Raw genomic sequence first — 19,534 nt, forward strand, 5'->3', positions numbered from 1 at the left:
CTGTTTGGACATAGATTTCTCCACTTGATAATTCCAGAAATGATCTCCTCCATACTTCAGTTTGAATCAAAGCATGAGAAGTGGTAGTGGCAACTCCAAAAACGACCTAAAAAACAGAATTAGCTAAAAGGTTATCTGGATAAAACTAGACCATGTATGTGTATCATACCTCTGCCCCAATTGAATGCTTCGATATTGTAGGTCTTCAGGCTTTTGTGTGAAGGCATTGTCATGTTGGATAATCATGTTTTCTGCAGGTAATCCACACAGTCTCCATCAGGTGCTCTGAGGCTGAATCCATTGCGGAATGGGTCCAGTATTTATGCCTCTGTGGGGCTAAGCACAGCATCAATGATCTGGCACTCCATCCGATGTACTACTAGCACCAACTGTAGTATTTCCTAGCTGTAGCTGTTCCGACTGCTCTGCGTTTCCTTTTTTGGCTGTTGTCAGTTAATAATTTTGTCATCTCTCATTCTGTTCTACCTCCCAAGTTGTACCGCGAGTTCAATCTTCTGACTTCAATCATTTAAGCTTTCCCATGGACTACGCTGTTCTATTACTGCAGCAGGTCATGTCAAATGCTCCGTCTGAGGCCTGCACCCACTAGGAGCAGCTATCAGATTATTATCTGGCCATGAATGCCCAGTACCACTTGTGGGCAGAACAGAACATCAGATGACAACAGCTAAAAGGTGTACAGCAGTCAGAACAGCTACAGCTGTAATATAGTATGGTTGTTGCTATGAGCAGCACAGACCTTGGAGCACGTGGAGCATTGCGGACAGATCAGAGCACCTATCCCTACATAGGCATAAATAATGGTCCTGTTCCACATTGGATTCAGCCTCAGGGTGCACATTATGAAGACTGTGAGTTACGCTATTGAAATATCATGCAAGTACAGCATGGACTACTGGAGAGGGAAGTGTTATTACTCATTTCTGGGCAAGGAACTATGTTTGGGTCACAAGAAGATTCTGACCCTTTATGTGTTGCAATTGGTAATGTTCACCACGCTGACAAGTTATAAAATGAGCTACATAAGGAATATAATAATAGTTTATTTGAATTTACTGCCATGGACACTGACAAAGGAACAACATAGCTTATACTACTTGTGACACTTTTGTGATCTTGTAACTTTTTGGCTGATGCATCAAACTGTAACAATAGTAAACAGCTACATGTAAATCTTGTTTATATTTTTGAAGAAGAATATAAGCAAAAGTAAATAGGGGTCTGGCTTTATTTCCAACAATTTGTGTGCTGCTCTTCAGAAGCACTAATGTGTCACATTTTATGTTCTTGTTGCCTGAGTTCTTGAGTGTGAATGAAAAGATTTGTTGCATCATCATTCAAGACTGATACTGAAAAACGCCAAGAAAAATGGTTTCAAACTCCTTTAAATGCTCATATAAAAGTTTTGGTGTTAAAAATAGAAATTGGGACATATTTAACTAGTAAGAAATGAAACTGTTAGTACTAAGGAATCACTTGGATTGATGGTGCGATGTGTACGATTACCTCAATTAGCAATTTCACATTAGGACATCAGCTGGTGATATTCACACTTAGATTTTTTAAAAACATAACAAGTAGACTTTTCCAGTTCACTTTTACTAATAATCATAAAAGGAAATACAAAGGTGACTGTTGCATTTGCCTGAAATTGTCTTTGGTAAAATCAGTATCTTTTTACAATAGTACAATGTTTTACTGTTTCTTCCTCTTGGAAACACTTTCTGGAGATAATGAATGGCTTCTCTTTCTGTGGGACTTTTCGCTATGATGTCCCTTTATTTTCCTTTCATTATTTGGGCTGCTGCTGGCTGATTTATCAGAACACTGCTGGAAAAAAAATGTAGGGATAATCAGATACATAATTACAACATATATTAAAGTGTAATATGATTACATCATTATGCTCCCCTTATCCCAAATGATGACAGCCAGTCAAAACTACTTGCAGAATAAATTACTATTTAATAGGATTGTGGAGTATAATATGAGGAAGATTTTATGCATCAAAATAATCTTGTTCAGTATTTTGTATGAAAGACTTTCCCTCATTAGTCAGTTCATATTTATTAGTATTGTTTCTATGAACATTCTGCAAAGTCATCAGTTTTTTCTTAACCAAGCAATTCCTCTGCTTGGTCAAGATGAGCAGGTGTATTGGCAAGGAGTTGAGGGTCAAATACCCATCCAACCATCCTGATTCTATAGTTCTCCTACATAACCAAAGGTAAACACTCCACGTCCAACTCAAATGATGTCAATTTCAATTTGTGTTAGAGGTTAAGACCAACAAACAGATGTGATGGAGTCTTAAGTATTTAGTTGAACAGAGTCCAGTTATCTTATAAGGTGACAGGTACAGGCACAATGGAATATAATAACACATATTAAAATTAGAGCTCACAAAAATATAAAATTTAGGAACAAGGAGTTCAACAATGGAGCTTCGCTGTTATTACTTTAACATACAAAGGCTGATTACTACTTATGCATCCACACTTTGCCCACTGGCTCATGACTGAGGACTATAGAACAAAACAAAAGTGCGCACATAGTACTCTACAGTTGTTCAGTCAGGGCATTTGTAAACTCGTGGATCTACTGCTGATTTTCCTGGAAATGGAGTAACAAGTACTTCACCACTAATGCCCAAAGGGCACAATTTGAGCAAATCCACCCACCCAAATTGAAATAAGAGAGGTGATATAGACATTCTTTCCAACCTCTGTGTATTGTGACCTGTTAGATATTTTTGAGTACCAAATATGTAAGCTCTTCTAATGACTGTTGAAAAGTACCAAACATTGGATATATTTACTGTTCTACTATACCTCACTGTCAGATGTATCACTTGCATTTTTTCGTTTCTTTTTAGACTTTTTCGATTTCTTGTGGTGACTTTTACTTTTCTTGTGCTGCAAAAAAATATAAAATAAGTTAAAAATCACATTAAAAATGTAACATACTAGTGCAACAGTAAGAAAATTGTATCACTGACCAACAACAATGGGCTACAGAAAAGCAGCATTGTAGCTGCCCACATTTGTAACACTTCACAGTGAAGTGCAGTGCTATATAGGCATGGAAAAAGTTATTCTTTTGATTTGATTAATATCTGAGCGAGCATGAGCAAATTGTATAGCAAAGTGTAGTTGCAAGTCTGCATCAGGAATGGTTACATAGGGCAGAATTTCAGTATATAACATATTTAGTGGTATCTGGAAGTGCATGGTGTGTTGTGCTGAATGACAAATCAAAATTTGCAGTACCATTTATAATTCTAAATATCAATGTTCTCATATTGGAATATTCATATCCAAGTTGTTAAGGAGGAATCAATGATGTGATGAAAGAGGTTGTATTACTATATCACAGAAGAATTGTCACACTAGTTAACAAAAAATACAAACTATTATTGAATAAAAGTTTCATTAAGCGGTTAGGCTCTTAAAAATACAAGTACTGTAAACACAGAGTAAAGTCCCTGCTTGGCACCATTCTATGCCAATTTAGAGAAATCCTTCCCAACCACCCAGAATCCAAAACCTCTGGGTTGAGTGTCAGGACACTTTATCCACATTCCTCCAGAACCTCAACACTTTCTCTCCCATCTGGTCCTCCCCAACCCAAAAGCCACCTTTTATGTTGACTTCTACCTCAAAGATAGCTACATCAGTATCTCGGTCCATAACAAACCTACTGACCACCAAGCAATAGGACATTGCCACTGTTCCCATATCATGAAGTTTCTTCCATACAACCTAGCTACTCATAGCCATAGCATCTGTAATGAGTAGCAGTCCCTCACGAAATGTATCAAGGATCTCACTGAGGCCTTCATAGACCAAAATTACCCTCCCAAACTTGTACAGAAACTGATCTCCTGTCCTTTATCTCTCCAATCACCCACCACCTCCCAAAGGCCCATGGTCTGACCACAAAGGAGCATTCACCTCACAACACAGTACCACTCAGGACTGTAGCAGCTGAATCACATTCTTTGCTACCTCTCTTCATGCCTTGAAATGAGGAAATCTTACCACATTATCATTCCTACACTTCCCACAGTGGTGTTCCACCACCCACTGAGCATACACAATATCCCTACTCATTCCCATACCAAACCCCTTGCCGCACTGCTCATATTCCTGTAGCAGACCTAGATGCGTCCACAGCCTAGTGGCTAATGTTGCTACCTCTGGATCATGGGGTCCCAGGTTCGATTCCCGGCTGGGTTCAGGATTTTCTCTGCCTGGGGACTGGGTGTTTGTGTTGTCCTCATCCTTCCATCATCATACTGGACTGTGTGTACAAGAACTGATGACCACCCCCACAAACCAAACATCATCATTGGACCTAGATGCAAGACCTGTCCCATACATCCTCCCACCACGACCACCAATTCCAGTCCAATCATAAGCATCACCTATCTCATCGAAACCAGGGCTACTTCCGAAAGCTATCATGGGATCTACAAGTTAAGCTGCAACCACTATGCTGCATTCTACATCAACATGACAACCAATAAGCTGTGTGTCCATATGAATAGCCACTGAAAACCTGTGGCCAAAGGCAACAGAACCAGCCACTTGCTGATAGGACAGGGCTTTTACATGCAGAGTCAACTCCTTGTGCTGAGAGAAAGGGAAAGAAAAGAGAGCGGCGAAAAGCAGAGAAAGGAAAAAGGCTGTAGGTGCATTGGCAGATATGACTTTGTAGTGCTGGAGTGGGAGAAGGGAAGGGGATACGAAGGTGGAGGACAGTGAGTTACTATAGTAACCAGAATATGACAGGACTAGGAGGCACTGGCCAAGCAGCCTAGGCCATCAAACAGTGAGTTCCAGAAAACAACTGAGGACAAGATGACAATATGACAGAATGACAAGGCCAGGTTTAAACCAAATCAAGAACATCAACACAGCAATAAGTGAAGCCAAGGAACACTGCAAACAAGGAGTGAAAGTAAGTGCAGCCAAACATGACTGAGGTCTGGATCCCAGTGCTGCTGACTTTATAGTATGACTGCACATTTCAGTAACCTGAAATGTGTGGTACGGCCTGCGGCTATTACTGAGACAGTGACAGCATTTCTTGCAAATATTAGGAGCATTGAAACTTCCTGGCAGATTAAAACTGTGTGACAGATCGAGACTCAGTCAGGACCTTTGCCTTTCATTTCATGGTCAAGTGCTCTGCCATCTGAGCTACCCAAGCACGACTCATGCCCCGTCCTCACAGCTTCACTTCTGCCAGTACCTTGTTTCCCACCTTCCAAACTTTACAGAAGCTGTGAGGACGAGGCATGAGTTGTGCTTGGGTAGCTCAGATGGTAGAGCACTTGCCCTGCGAAAGGCAAAGGTCCTGAGTTCGAGTCTCAGTCCGGCACACAGTTTTAATCTGCCAGGAAGTTTCATATCAGAGCACACTCCACTGCAGAGTGAAAATCTCATTCTGGAAACATCCCCCTGGCTGTGGCCAAGCCATGTCTTCGCAGTATCCTTTCTTTCAGGAGTGCTAGTTCTGCAAGGTTTGCAGGAGAGCTTCTGTAAAGTCTGGAAGGTAGGAGACGAGGTACTGGCAGAAGTGAAGCTGTGAGGATGGGGCATGAGTCGTGCTTGGGTAGCTCAGATGGTAGAGCACTTGCCCGCGAAAGGCAAAGGTCTCGAGTCTCAGTGCGGCACACAGTTTTAATCTGCCAGGAAGTTTCATATCAGTGCTCACTTCACTGCAGTATGAACATCTCATTCTGGATTAGGAGCATTGCATGGCACCTGTCATCTGGGCCCATGTGTTCTAGCAGGCTGTCAAGCGCATCGGGCCAGAATATCAGACTCGTGAAGGTTGAGGCCTTGGGGGTTATGGGAATGAAGGGTCTGTTGTAGGGAGAGTTCTCACCTGGCACAGGCTGTGAAGCAATTGCTGAAGTGAATCACTTCTTCTTGAGCAGTATGTTCAGCAACTGGGTGATTTCAATAACTTCCTCTTAGTGGCAATTTGTCAGTGGCCATTCATGTGGACTGACAGCTTAGTAGCTGTGATACACACTTAGAAGGCAGCACAGTGGTTGCAGCTTAATTTGTAGACCACATGGCTGCTTTGATGGGATAGGAGATGCAGATGACAATAGGCATTTTTGCATTGCAGATAAATCCTATTAGTACCTCCAGTTTAACCACCCAGGTTTTCAATGTCTTTATACACAGTAGCTATGGATGTTATTACTGATTCAGGGTACTTGAAATGATCGGTTAATGATATGAGGGCATTGTCTTCATGAAGTTGTGGTTTCAAACTGGGGGCTGTTCATGATATGTTGCAATACTTATACTATGTTGGTCCTACTTACTCTAAATCCTCTATGTTCTAGCAATGTACACCAAACATTAAGATAATATTGAATTTCTAGTACAGTTTTTGTTATTAGAACTATGTCATCAGCTTATAAAAGTTTACATGGAGTTGGTTTCTGTAGATTCTCTGTGACATAAGTTCATGGCCAGATTGAATAGCAGTGGACTTGAAGCAGATCCTTGATGGACCTCAGCCTTCCCTCAAATTCTTTGCGAATACTCTCAAATTCTTCGCCAATACCTGCAGGGCTTAAAACTTTTGGCTTGATGTTCTTGAGAATATAGATGTAATATTCAGGGACACACTGTGCGCAAGAAGCATGAGTGAGACTGAGACTGACGAAGACTTAAATTAATGACCCCAACGCAAAGTGCTACAATACAATGGCAATGAACTACAACATAGTTTTAATATAGCATGGCAAAATTACCTAGAAAAACCTCAATTCCAGTTATATCTCACTAACAAGAAGAGAAAATAATTAAGCACTTAGTGTGTTGGCATTTACAGAATAATTCTCCATGAAGCAGCATATGCCATGTTGGTCGTATAGTGGGTGTATGACTGCTATAACAATTACAAACAGCAATCAACAGTGCTTTCTTTCACACTCCGGACCACCATAGCAATCAGAACCGGCTTGGTGTACCTCCAGCTTTCTCACCATATCAAAGTTATAATTATGTACAAAAACAACAATTTGAACCCAAACCTTTCATCCAACTTCCTCTCAGCTCTTGACACACGTTCCATTGAAGGGCCTAACCTTTGTTTCCATAGCTAAATTTTACATCACTGTCCTAGTTGAAGATATCTTCGCAGTCACTTGGACACTTAACTGGAACCACTACCTGACCACTATGCACTGATCCACAAACATCAGAGTGAGAATTAAAGCATGCCGGAACATTTCCAATTCCAAAACAATGCTCCTCCTGTCCTCTTAACACTATAATCTCCAGGCATGTCAGGAGATCTACATTTCCAACACTGTCCTGCAAACTTTCCTACAAACTTCTTTGAAACCTCAAAAAAATCCTATTCCAGCTAAATCCTGTGCCATCTGTGATCTGAAGTCAGACCACTACAATTACCATCCCAGCAGACAAAAGTTCCACTACAGTGTCACATGATCATAGGCAATATTAGGCAAAGGGCCTGTGTCAACACACAAATGCAAAAAACTTTCCTTCATGACTCCATTCATTCCATCAATACTAAGTGCAGGAAATCTTTAAAACCCTAGGCCCCTCTAAAGATCACATAATGGCCTCCACAACTTAAAATATACACCCCCTGCAACATATCTGTGCATCACTACATCACACCTCTTTTGCTGCTGGGTTCAATATCAGAAGAACATCCATCAAGCATGGCATACACATAATAGCCAACCAAGATAAAACCTTAGACCACGAGACCTTCCAGTCACATACGATGATGCAACAAAATGCTGATACATTTTTACCGTCCAAATTGCTGCTGGACTTTGGAGATTGATGGTGGTATTTCAATCAGGAGATAGATCAGTTGGTTTCTGGGCAAATAATGGTAAATTCACCATAACCAAGTGGTTGGGGCACCTGTATGCCAACAGTGATGCTGTTGAGACGGGGGGGGAAAACTTGAGAGACTCAACTGGCCGAACAAAGTGAAAAGGGGGTTGTTTTCTTTAAAGACCTCAATGAAAAATATATGCTTGTAGATGGTGAATTGTAATTGCTGATTCTGGTGCATCAAGTTTCTTCATAGAACCTTAGTTAAACCGATTTTAACATACAATAATATAAATGTAACTGTTATTTTGAACTATAAACTGTGTTATGCATGTGTTTAGGAATCTTAGAGAATAGTAACTGCAGGGGAGACCATTTTTCATACAGTACAATTACGAGAGCCATTATATACTACCATGACTGTGGTGCATGCATTATGGTGGAGTGGTTAGAATTGTTGGTTAATGTGATGCAGGGCACCAGTTCAAAACCGACTGTCAACAATTATTTGTTATTTAGTATTTACCATATCTAGAATATTCGATGTTTGTGAAAAAACATCAACACACTATAATATTCGATGTTTATATAAATAGCTGCACTCTCCATCCAGGTTACTTGTAAGTGTTGTACTTCACTGAGGACCCTGACTTCTGATTTGGAATTGACTGTGGTTTCGGCGTGACAATATGAAAGAGCATTGGCATTTTCATTGAAATTAAACATGCATTTTTCTACACTACAACTTGTAAGTGTTATTAATTGTTGAAGAGATTTCATAGTGTGTTACCTTTTTAATTTTCTTTGCTTTCTTACTATGCTTTGTTTTCTGTGCCTCTTCAGCTAGCTGAGCAAGTACACCGGGCACATCATCATCGTCATCATCTGGCAAAAGCTCATAGGTTTTCCCATCTGGACTCTATAAAATTAAATGCATATTTAAAGAATTTACTATATAAATATTAAGAGAGAAATTATGCACTTGTTTGTAGCAGCAGAATGCCAAGAAATTGCTGGAGCAGTCTATGAATAGTTCTTACCTTGAAGCAATCTTTTGCTAAATGTCCATAAGTACCACATTTTGTACACGTTGTCTTTAACACTGCTTCAAGTTCAATAACTTTTCTCCTCGAAGACGGGTCGAAGGACTTTCTTTTGAGTTCGTCTTGGCTGGTAGTAGAATAAGTTTAAACTTTTATAAAATGCAACAGCCATGAAAATATGTTTCTATTCTAAACACACACACATACACACATTACATTTTTCTGGCATTGCAGCCTCATTAGAATGAATACTTGCCACATTGAGGTACTTTATTTGAATATGAATGAGGCAAAAGGATCAGAAGAGTGAGGGCTCGGGAAACAAGGTATAATGACAGAAAAGAAAAGGAATGTAGAGGTACAGAAAGGCAACCCAGGTGCAAACCAGTGCAGGGACATGGTAAAGAGGAACTGCTGAGAAAACATAGTAGAGGAGGATACACAAACCTACTCATTTACAAAAGTAAAAGGCTGGTAGACACAGAGGGCTAAGAAATGTGAATAGATAGATGGGGGGAAAGGGAGGGCAGGGGGGAGGGGGAGTAATAGCGTTTAAGACCAAGAGAATTATAGGAGCAAAGAATATTTGCGTGGGGCAGCCCTGCTTGCACAGTTAAGGGACATCATCAATATTTGTGGGGCGAGCTGGAAGAAGAGGGGATGATCCGAGTCACACAGGTTCTGAAACAGATATTGTAGTTGAAAATGTGCTAAACAGCTTGATCTGCAGCTGACTGTTCAAGTTTATGGTCATATCAGTGGACAGCTGCTTAAGAATCTAGCCACTTACTGTTAATACGTGATATGGCAGTTTTTACAAGTAACTTGTCTCTGATAGGTTAACATTAGCGACTAAACTGAAATATAAAACACTAACCATTACTATCTATTGAGCACATTGCTATTGTTATTATTACTGTTCAAATGAAAACATGCTGGTGTGGAACATGTACAGTCAGAAACTAATAAAGTACAGGACAATGTAGGGTGTCAGCAGGGAAAATCAGTAAGCAAAACTCACATTCAGACTGCTGCATAAGAGGCTATATACTTTAAGAAATACGTTCACAAAAGTGAAAATTTTGTATGCAATTTTCCTCTGTAGTAATTGAGAGGAAAAAATAAAACTGGTATCTGTACCACCAGTCACAAATGCATTAGCATTCAAAGAGAACAATTGGAGAGAGACTACAACAGGTGATTAAGGTATGAAGTATGGCAAAAACTGCTTACCACATGGAAATATACAGAACCATGTACAAGGGATTGATCGATGAGGAGATACAGAACAAAAACGGTCTAATGAACTTGGAAATGCATGATTTCTGCACTAGAGACCATTTAGTCAATCATACATTGTTATAGAGACTGTGGTATAATACACATTGTTCCATGCAGCCACTGTTATAGTATGTATTGAAAGTGGCTTCCATGTTCCTCAATGCATGCGTGTACGCACTGTAGCATGCTCTGTCTCACACAATCACATTGGCCATGCTGCATCCAAACAGTGTCAAAGGCAGCATGAATATGCTGCTCCAGTGTCTCCACATCTGGAACGGGCTCTGCATACACGATACTTTTGAAATGACCCAATAACCAGAAATTGCAGGGGTTGATATCTGGTGAATGAGCAGGCCATGCAACTGGACCCCCTCGCTGATCCACTGACCAGGGAAGACACATTACAGATGTGTCCGAACATTAACGGTGAAATGGACTGGAGCAATACCACGTAGCAGCCACACAGCCCTTCGAATCACCAATTGCACTTCTTCCAGCGTTGGAGGCAAAAACATCCACAAGAAACGCCGACAGTTTCCGGCCTGTTAGGCAATGTGGGAGGAAGACTGGCCCACACATTCTGGCTGGAACAATGCTGATGATTCGCTGTCATCTGGATATTATACCACAAATGACTGTTATGAAAGATGAAGATACCACTCCACATAAAGGTCGCCTCATCTGTGAATATGATTGGATGACACAAATCCCAGAATCATGGTTGCCTGGTGAAGAAACCAGCGACAAAACTGTTCCCAATATGAAAAGTTTGTTGCTAGTGAGCCCTGTGCATGTTGTAAGTGATAAGGATTGCAACAATTTTCATGGAGAATGTTCCACTTCGTTATCTGGCTTACCCTGTACCGGCCGGCCAACTGCCTGGTACTGACATGGCGGTCACCTTCCACAGTGATAGTCACATTTTCCTCCAAGTCTGGTGTCCAAACATTTCAGGTACGTTCTTCATGATTTCCTGCTTCCTGAAACAACCCTGACTCAAATGACGAAACACTGTTGCAAACATTGAATGCTGCGGTGGTTGTCACTGGGAATAGGTCTCCTGATACAACCTTGCTGCCTGTTGCCATAGCCTTCCCATAAGTAAACACAATATTGGCAAGCTCTTGGTTCAAATACAAAACTACTGTGTAAAACACTGTATCACAGCAACTACAAGGTGAGTCAGCAAAAAAAGTGAACTGGACACATCACCAGTTACTACAGCAGGAGAGGGCATTAGCGCTTTATGTATGAGGAACCAGTTCATCATCTAGGAGGAAACCATGCATACTGTAACTGTGACTGCATAGTATAGTGCAAGTAGCCCACAGCCTCTGTAACAAAGTATGATTGAATAAATGACCTCCAGCATAGAAACCATACATTTACAGACATAAGTTCATTAAACCTTTTCTGTTCTGTATCCACGCATCGATCAATACCTAGAGTTTGTACACGGTGGAAAAATCACCCTATATATACACACCATATGATCAGAAGTATCTGGACACCTGTCTGAAAATGACTTACAAGTTCGTGGTGCCCTCCATCAATAATGGCGGTGGTTGTTGGGATGTTTAAGGGGGACTAAACAGCTAAGGTCATCAGTCCCAAAAACAGGCGAGACGAAAATTTGCAGAGCAGGTAAACCCCCAAGGGAAAGGAGACTCCCCCCCCCCAGTCACTGAAAGAACACAAATGCGGCAACGAACACTACAGACAAGAAGAGTACAGATGAATACCAGACAGCAAGAAACAGAAGAAAAGAAGGCCGGAGACTGGTTGATTGACCACGAGAACAAAAAAAGGGAAAGAGTCAACCATCCGACTACACACTGAAGTCTGCAACCAATGATGAGAGACTCGAGGACAAGAGAGACAGAAAGGGAATGGTGCAGGACCTCCCTAAATGGGAGGACTACCACGGGTAAAATTCAAAACGTCGTCAGCCATGGAGGCATCGCCGCATAAAACAAAAGGCAAAGTGCCTGGGAGATTAAAAGACTGCCAGAGGGTACGCAGTCGGGGACACTCCAACACAAAATGTGGACGACCGTCAGCCGGGACCCACACCGACACAAAGGGGGATCCTCCTGATGGCCGTGCGTCGGGTAGATATGGCCGATGCGGAGCCAACACAGGACGACAGAGTCCCTGCGAGAAGCCCGCAGGGAGGACCGCCACACATCGGTCGTCTCCTTAACAGCTCGCAGTTTATTCGGCGATGTCAGGCTACGCCACTCATCATGCCACATCCCAAGCACCTTACGGCACAACACCAACTGCAGATCACGAGCCGGGAGGCCGATCTCCATAGCTGAAGCGTTGATTACCCCTTTGGCCAGCCTGTCGACACGTTCATTCCCCAGGATGCCAACGTGACCTGGCGTCCAAACAAAGACCACCGAACGACCAGAGCGGGTAATGGCAGAAACAGACTCCTGAATAAAGCATACCAGAGGAGAAGAGGCATAGCAGCACTCGATAGCCTGGAGGCTGCTCAGGGAGTCACTGCAGATGACGATGGATGTACCTGAGCAGGAACGCATATGCTAAAGAGCGCGCAATATGGCCACCAGCTCTGCAGTAAAAATACTGCAGCCAGCCGGCAAGGAGCGCTGTTCAACATGGGCAGCGTGAGCAAAAGCGTAGGCAGTACGACCATCAACCAGGGAACCATCAGTGTAGACAGTCTCACAGCCCGAAAATGAGGTGAGGAGCGCAAGAAAACGGTGACGGAGGGCCACACGTGGAACCGAGTCCTTGGGTCCCTGTGCCAAGTCCAGACGGACGGACGGACGGACGGACGGGGCAGACACCAGGGAGGCGTAGGTGCACGGACCCAAAAGGGAGGCAGAAGAGGGAATGAACCCAGTTCCGACAGCAGGGACTGGACAAGGACAGCAATGGAAAGCCCAGACCTAGGTCGCCGTTCGGGCAGATCGAGGACCATGGCAGGGAAAAGCAGGCGATGATTGGGATGGCCCGGCGAGCAATGCACGTGGACAGCATAGTTGGCGAGCAGTCGGTAGCGGCGAATCCGGAGCGGGGGAACCCTGGCCTCCACCAGTAGACTATCCACAGGGCTCGTACGGAAAGCGCCAGTTGCAAGCCGAACCCCACAGTGGTGTATGGGGTCCAACAACGTCAACACTGAGGGTGACGCAGACCCATAGGCCAGGCTCCCATAATCAAGCCTGGACTGCACAAGGGCTCTGTACAATCTCAACAGCGTGCAGCAATCTGCACCCCAAGACGCGTGGCTCAGGCAGCGGAGGGCATTGAGGTGCTGCCAGAACTTTTGCTTCAGCTGAGTAATATGAGGAACCCATGTGAGCCGGGCATCAAAGACGAGTCCTAGGAAGCGGCTAGTGTCCACCACTTCAAGTAGGTGGCTGTCAAGGTAAAGTTAAGGATGAGGGTGGACCGTCCGACGCCTGCAGAAGTGCATAACTCGAGTCTTGGCTGCAGAGAACTGAAAACCTTGAGTCAGGGCCCATGATGCTGTCTTGCGAACGGCTACTTGCAGCCTGCGTTCGGCGACTCCCGTAGTCGTTGAGCTAAATGAGATGCAGAAGTCGTTGGCATACAAAGGAGGAGACACCGACGACCCCACGGCTGCAGCCAGACCATTAATAGCCACTAGAAATAAGGAGACACTCAACACCGAGCCCTGCGAGACCCCATTTTCCTGTATATAAGATGAACTAGAGGTGGCACCGACTTGCACCCGGAAAGAGTGGCGCAATAAAAAGGTTTGAAGAAGAGCCGGGAGCTGACCACAAAGATCCCACTCATGCAACGTAGCAAGGATGTGATGCCCCCATGTGGTGTCATACGCCTTCCGCAGATCAAAAAATACAGCAACGAGATGTTGACGTTGGGCAAAGGCCGTACGGATAGCAGATTCCAGTCGCACCAAATTGTTCGCAGCAGACCGGCCCCGATGAAAGCCCCCCCTGGGATGGAGCGAGGAGGCCGCGTGACTCAAGGACCCAACACAAACGCCGCCCCACCATATGTTCAAGCAATTTGCACAAAATATTGGTGAGGGTAATGGGACGATAGCTGTCCACCACCAGTGGGTCCGCACCGGGCTTCAAGATGGGGACAATAACACCCTCTCGCCACTGCGACGGGAACTCGCCCTCGCTCCAAATGCGGTCAAAGATGGTGAGGATGTGTCTCTGGCAGTCCCTGGAGAGATGCTTCAGCATGTGCGCGTGGATGCAGTCTGGTCCTGGTGCTGTATCAGGGCAATCGCTGAGGGCAGTGAGGAAGTCACTCTCGCTGAAAGGAGCATTGTATTTTTCAGAGCGACGCGTGTGGAATGATACTGGTGTCCGCTCAGCTCGCTCGGGGGATGGCAGCCTTGGCCGCAGAAATGATTGACGTGGTCAAGACACGGACCACCTTGTCAGTCACCCTGTGGGGGAGACTCAATGGTGGCAGCGGAAGTAAAAGCCGGCCAGCCAGCCCTGTTTAGAGCCCAGCGGGGCACGCGCCCAGAAGAATGACACTGTTGCAGTGACAAATAGATGGGAAAATGGTCACTACCACACAGGACAGGATGCACACACTAGTGGAGGGATGGGACAAGTCCGGGGCTGCAAAGAGAGAGATCGATGGCTGAGAACGAGGCATGGACCACATTGAAATGCGTGGGAGCACCGGTGTTCAAGAGGCTAAGGTCGAGCTGAGCCAACACATGCTCCACGGCACAACTGCGGTCATCGGAGACAGTCCCACCCCATAGAGGGTTGTGGGCATTGAAATCGCGCAGACGCAGCAATGGTGGCGGGAGTTGAGACAGCAGCGCAGCCAAGACATGTCGTGGGAGCTCCCCATCTGGAGGAATGTAAACAGAGCAAAGAGTAATAGCCGGCGAGAGCTCAACCCTGACAGCGACTGCCTCTAAAGGCGTCAGAAGGGGTACGGGCAAGCTACAGACAGAGTGGTGAACAAAGAGGCAAACTCCATGTGATGCTCATTGACAGGCTGCGCGGTTCTTATAGTATCCCCGATAACTGCGAAGGGCGGGGGTCCGCATTGCTGGAAACCAAGATGGAAACCAAGATTCCTGAAGAGCAGTGCAGAGAACAGGGGAAACACTCAGAAGCATCCGGAGCACAGGCAGGTGGCGGAAATAACCGCCGCAATTCCACTGGGGAACGGAAGCAGGAAGGGACTGGGAGGGCGTGAAGGCGACTAAGAGGCAGACGGCGCCTCAGAGCCAACGGCCGACACCGGGAGAGTCAGCTGCGTCCATAGGAAAGGCCCTCGAGGGTTCCGTGAGGGCGAGATCTGCGGCAGAGGCGAGGATCTCCACCTCATCCCCGGAGCCAAACTATTTACAGCAGGCGGTACTGAAACCGCCGGAACGTCCTTCTTCTTGGACATGTTCCGTTCCTTCTTCTCGCGTCTGTCCTTAGGGTTAGAGGGCTGGGTGAGCATCTCTGAAGGAGCGTCGGAGGCTGACGACAACGCAGAAGCCCTACGACCAGCAGGTGGCGGAACCTTCAGCCACTGGCTGACATCCGGCTGGGTAGGAGAAGAAACGGAGGAATGGAGAGCCCCGAGGATCCCCTTCCGCATGAGAGGAACCGGCAGAGGCAACGCCGGCGGAGAAGGAGGGGGAGGGATCGAGTCCACCGGTTTTGGAGCAGATGTCACTCCCGAAGTAAGCGTGGGGGGAGCGACAGAAGAGGGTTTGCCCCCAACTGCTAAGGGGGCAAGAGAGGAAGGCTAACCCCCAGACACTAGGGGGGCAGACAGAGATGCACGGCCCCGAGGGCCCACTGAAGGCGGCACAGATGAGGTGACAACTGCCGCTCGTGAGGGCGACGATAACGTGGCTGCAGCGTAAGATGTTCGAAGGGAAACAGGATACAACCTTTCAAATTTCAGTTTTGCCTCTCGATAAGTAAGCCGGTCCAGGGTCTTAAATTCCATTATCTTCCACTCCTTATGAAGACCGGGGCAATCTGGCGAGCATGAAGAGTGGTGCTCCCCACAGTTGACACATACAGGCGGAGGCGCACATGGAGAATCAGGATGAGAGAGGCGTCTGCAATCTTGACATGTGGTGCTGGATGGGCAACGGGAAGACATATGCCCAAACTTCCAGCACTGGAAGCACCGCATTGGGGGAGGGACATATGGCTTGACGTCACAACGGTAAACCATTACCTTGACCTTCTCGAGTAATACAGCACCCTCGAAGGCCAAGATAAAGGCACCGGTGGCCACCCTGTTAGTCTTGGGTCCTCTATGTACACGACGGACAAAATGTACACCACGTCGTTCCAAGTCGGCTCTCAGCTCGTCGTCGGATTGTGTGACTGGGCTGGGGAGGACGCCTTGAGGAGGATGGACCCATTCCTCATTTTAGACAACCCCGCCACTTCCCCAAACTTATCCTCCAGGTGTTCCACAAATAACAGAGGCTTTGTCATAAGAAAGGAGTCACCATCAGTCCTGCTGCCGACAAGGTATTGTGGTATGTAAGGCTCCTGCTTGGCACTAGATCTGCGTCCCTCCCATGGCACAGCCAACGAGGGGAACGACTGAGGGTCATATTGCGCAGCATCAAATTCAATTCTGCCTCGCTTAGAGACGCTGGTGGCAGTGCGACCACCAGCTTGGTGTGATTTATTGCACTTCATTGCGCCACATCCGCCCAGATGCCACCTACTCCAAACGAGGGCTCTCCCCAAGGGTGCCACCCAGCCAAAGCAACGGGTATCTGGCCGATATCCCATTGCCCGGAGTCCCCGTGCCCCAGACAAGATGGGCACATCCTCCTTGGCATGCATGGGGAGGAAACAGCTCTGGCATCTGTAGTGCGATCCCTGCGTGGTCAGGGAGCTACCACCAAGAGGGTACATGACGACCCCACCACAATGGACTGGCTACCGTGCTGGATTTTAGGTGTTGAAAGGGTCCACAGTTGTTATGGGCACTAAGAAGGGGATTGCGCAAGAGATGAGAAGGAGGCAACCCAGAAGACGTTGGGTGTAAATCCCGCCACACGACAATAGGTAGCATGCAAAATGGTGGTGCATGATGGACCAATAGAAAAACACCACATAAGGCGTCCTTCCCCAAATGGCATGCACTAACAACAGAAATTTGGAAAAATGGAGGTCAAACCCAAGAGGGGACCATCACATAAGGCTGAAACGTTTGAGATTCCTTTTAGTCGCCTCTTACGACAGGCAGGAATACCGCGGGCCTATTCTTACCCCCGAACCCACAGGGGGACATCAATAATGCTGAAATTCAATATGGTGATGGTCCACCCTTAGCCTTGATGACAGCTTCCACTCTCGCTTCAATCAGGTGCTGGAAGGTTCCTTGGGGAATGGCAGTCAATTCTTCACGAAGTGTTGCACTGAAGAGAGGTATCAATGTCAGTCGGTGAGGCCTGGCACGAAGTAGGCATTCCAAAACATCCCAAAGGTGTTCTATAGGATTCAAGTCAGGACTCTGTGCAGGCCAGTCCATTACAGGGATGTTACTGTCGTGTAACCATTCCGCCATAGGCCGTGAATTATGAACAGATGCTCAATCGTGTTGAAAGATGCAATCGCCACCCCAAATTGCTCTTCAACAGTAAAAAGCAAGAAGGTGCTTAAGACATCAGTGCAGCGCTGTGCTGTGATAGTGACACGCAAAACCACAAGGAGTGACAACAAGGAGTGCAAGCCCCTCTGAATTTTACTGTTGGCACTACACACGCTGGCAGATGACATTCACTTGGCATTCTTCATACCCACACCCTGCCATTGGATTGCTACATCGTTTACCGTGATTCATCACTCCACGCAATGTTTTTCCACTGTTCAATCATCCAATGTTTATGCTCCTTACATCAAGCAAGGCATCGTTTGGCATTTACTGACGTGATGTGTGGCTTATGAGCAGCTGGTCAACCATGAAATCCAAGTTTTCTCACTTCCCATCTAAGTGTCATAGTACTTGCAGTGGATCCTGATGCAATTTGGAATTCCTGTGTGATGGTCTGCATATATGTCTGCCTATTACAGATTATGACCCTCTTCAACTGTCAGCGGTTTCCGTCAGTTAACAGACAAGGTCGGTCTGTACACTGTGTGCTGTATGTGTCCCTTCACATTTCCATTATACTATCACATCAGAAACAGTGGACCTAGGGATGTTTGGGCATGTGGAAATCTCGTATACAGACATATGACATAAGTGACACTCAATCACCTGACCACGTTCGAAGCCCGTGAGTTCTGCGGAGTGTCCCATCCTGCTCTCTCATAATGTCTAATGAGTACTGAGGTCACTGAAATGGAGTAGGTGGCAGCACAATGCACCTAATATGAAAAACACATGTTTTTGGGGGTGTTCCTTATACTTTTGATCACAAAGTGTAGCTGTATTTCTGCACTCATGAAACAAATATCTGCAATTACACACAGGGGTATTACTGTCTTCAGACTGTAAAAATTCAAAATGCTGCAATAATCTATTGATCAGTGATTTATTATTAACATTATGCTATACCCATACTTACTGAATCTGAACTCCATTTGGGTCTAAATCCTTTCCAGTTCCCTGATCCACCACTTTCATTGACAAGGAAATTTTCTTTCCATCCTATATGAGCAAAATAGATATAAATTAGAAGCAACAATTAAATTACAACTATCCAGTTGGGTGTCCCTTATTTTCCGATTTCAATATTTTTGAGCACTGTCCCTCCAACATTCTTTGAATGACTCTAAAACAAGTCTGTAGAAAATTTTATTGTGATCAGAGGATTGTAACCCATGCCAACTCTAGCACGAACTCCCATGAGGAACATGACCTTTCACACTGTTCACAGATAATGCACTGAAGTCACCTCAGCTTATCGGTCAATGGTTTATTTGTTACCAATCATATCACACATATTTTCCAGTCACTATCTAGGATGTCACATCAATTACGCGATGCCAAGGAATGTGTGTATTTGATAGGAGATACAAAAGACCAAATAACTGGACATAAATTACCATCAAGCACACAAGGGCTGGAAGTTTTATTTTATAACATATGGGATGTACAATTAACAATTACTGAGAATGCTAATCTTGTGGTTTGCAAGTGCATTATCGAAAGACCATGGCAGAAGAAACTGGAAGACAAGAAAAGGCAGAAGAAACTACATTTTCTGCCTTTTGTCTTCTTTGTCATCATTGTCTGAAAAATCAAATAATGGAGATGCTGAGCTGGGGAAAAAAACAGAGATAGAGATAGAGATAGAGAGAGAGAGAGAGAGAGAGAGAGAGAGAGAGAGAGAGAGAGACTGTCAGAAAGTGAGCTTTT

At 45.1% G+C, this 19,534-nt stretch overlaps 1 protein-coding gene across 3 annotated transcripts in view; it reads right to left on the reverse strand.

The window, feature by feature from the left end:
- Positions 1-1,599: 1,599 nt before the first annotated feature.
- Positions 1,600-19,534, reverse strand: part of LOC126284141 (zinc finger CCHC domain-containing protein 17-like) — a 56,539-nt gene continuing 38,604 nt past the window's right edge. For 2 of the 3 annotated variants that reach the window (XM_049982857.1, XM_049982859.1), the window contains exons 3-7: positions 18,741-18,823; positions 8,909-9,038; positions 8,659-8,787; positions 2,853-2,936; positions 1,600-1,851 (exon numbers count right to left, since the gene is read on the reverse strand). In XM_049982857.1, coding sequence (XP_049838814.1) covers positions 1,717-1,851; positions 2,853-2,936; positions 8,659-8,787; positions 8,909-9,038; positions 18,741-18,823 — 561 coding nt within the window. In that variant the 3' untranslated portion in view covers positions 1,600-1,716. The remainder of the gene's footprint in view (positions 1,852-2,852; positions 2,937-8,658; positions 8,788-8,908; positions 9,039-18,740; positions 18,824-19,534) is intronic. The other variant, XM_049982858.1, reaches the window with a different exon arrangement.

The sequence above is a fragment of the Schistocerca gregaria genome, chromosome 8 (assembly GCF_023897955.1).
Source record: "Schistocerca gregaria isolate iqSchGreg1 chromosome 8, iqSchGreg1.2, whole genome shotgun sequence".
NCBI classification, from domain to species: Eukaryota; Metazoa; Arthropoda; class Insecta; order Orthoptera; family Acrididae; genus Schistocerca; species Schistocerca gregaria.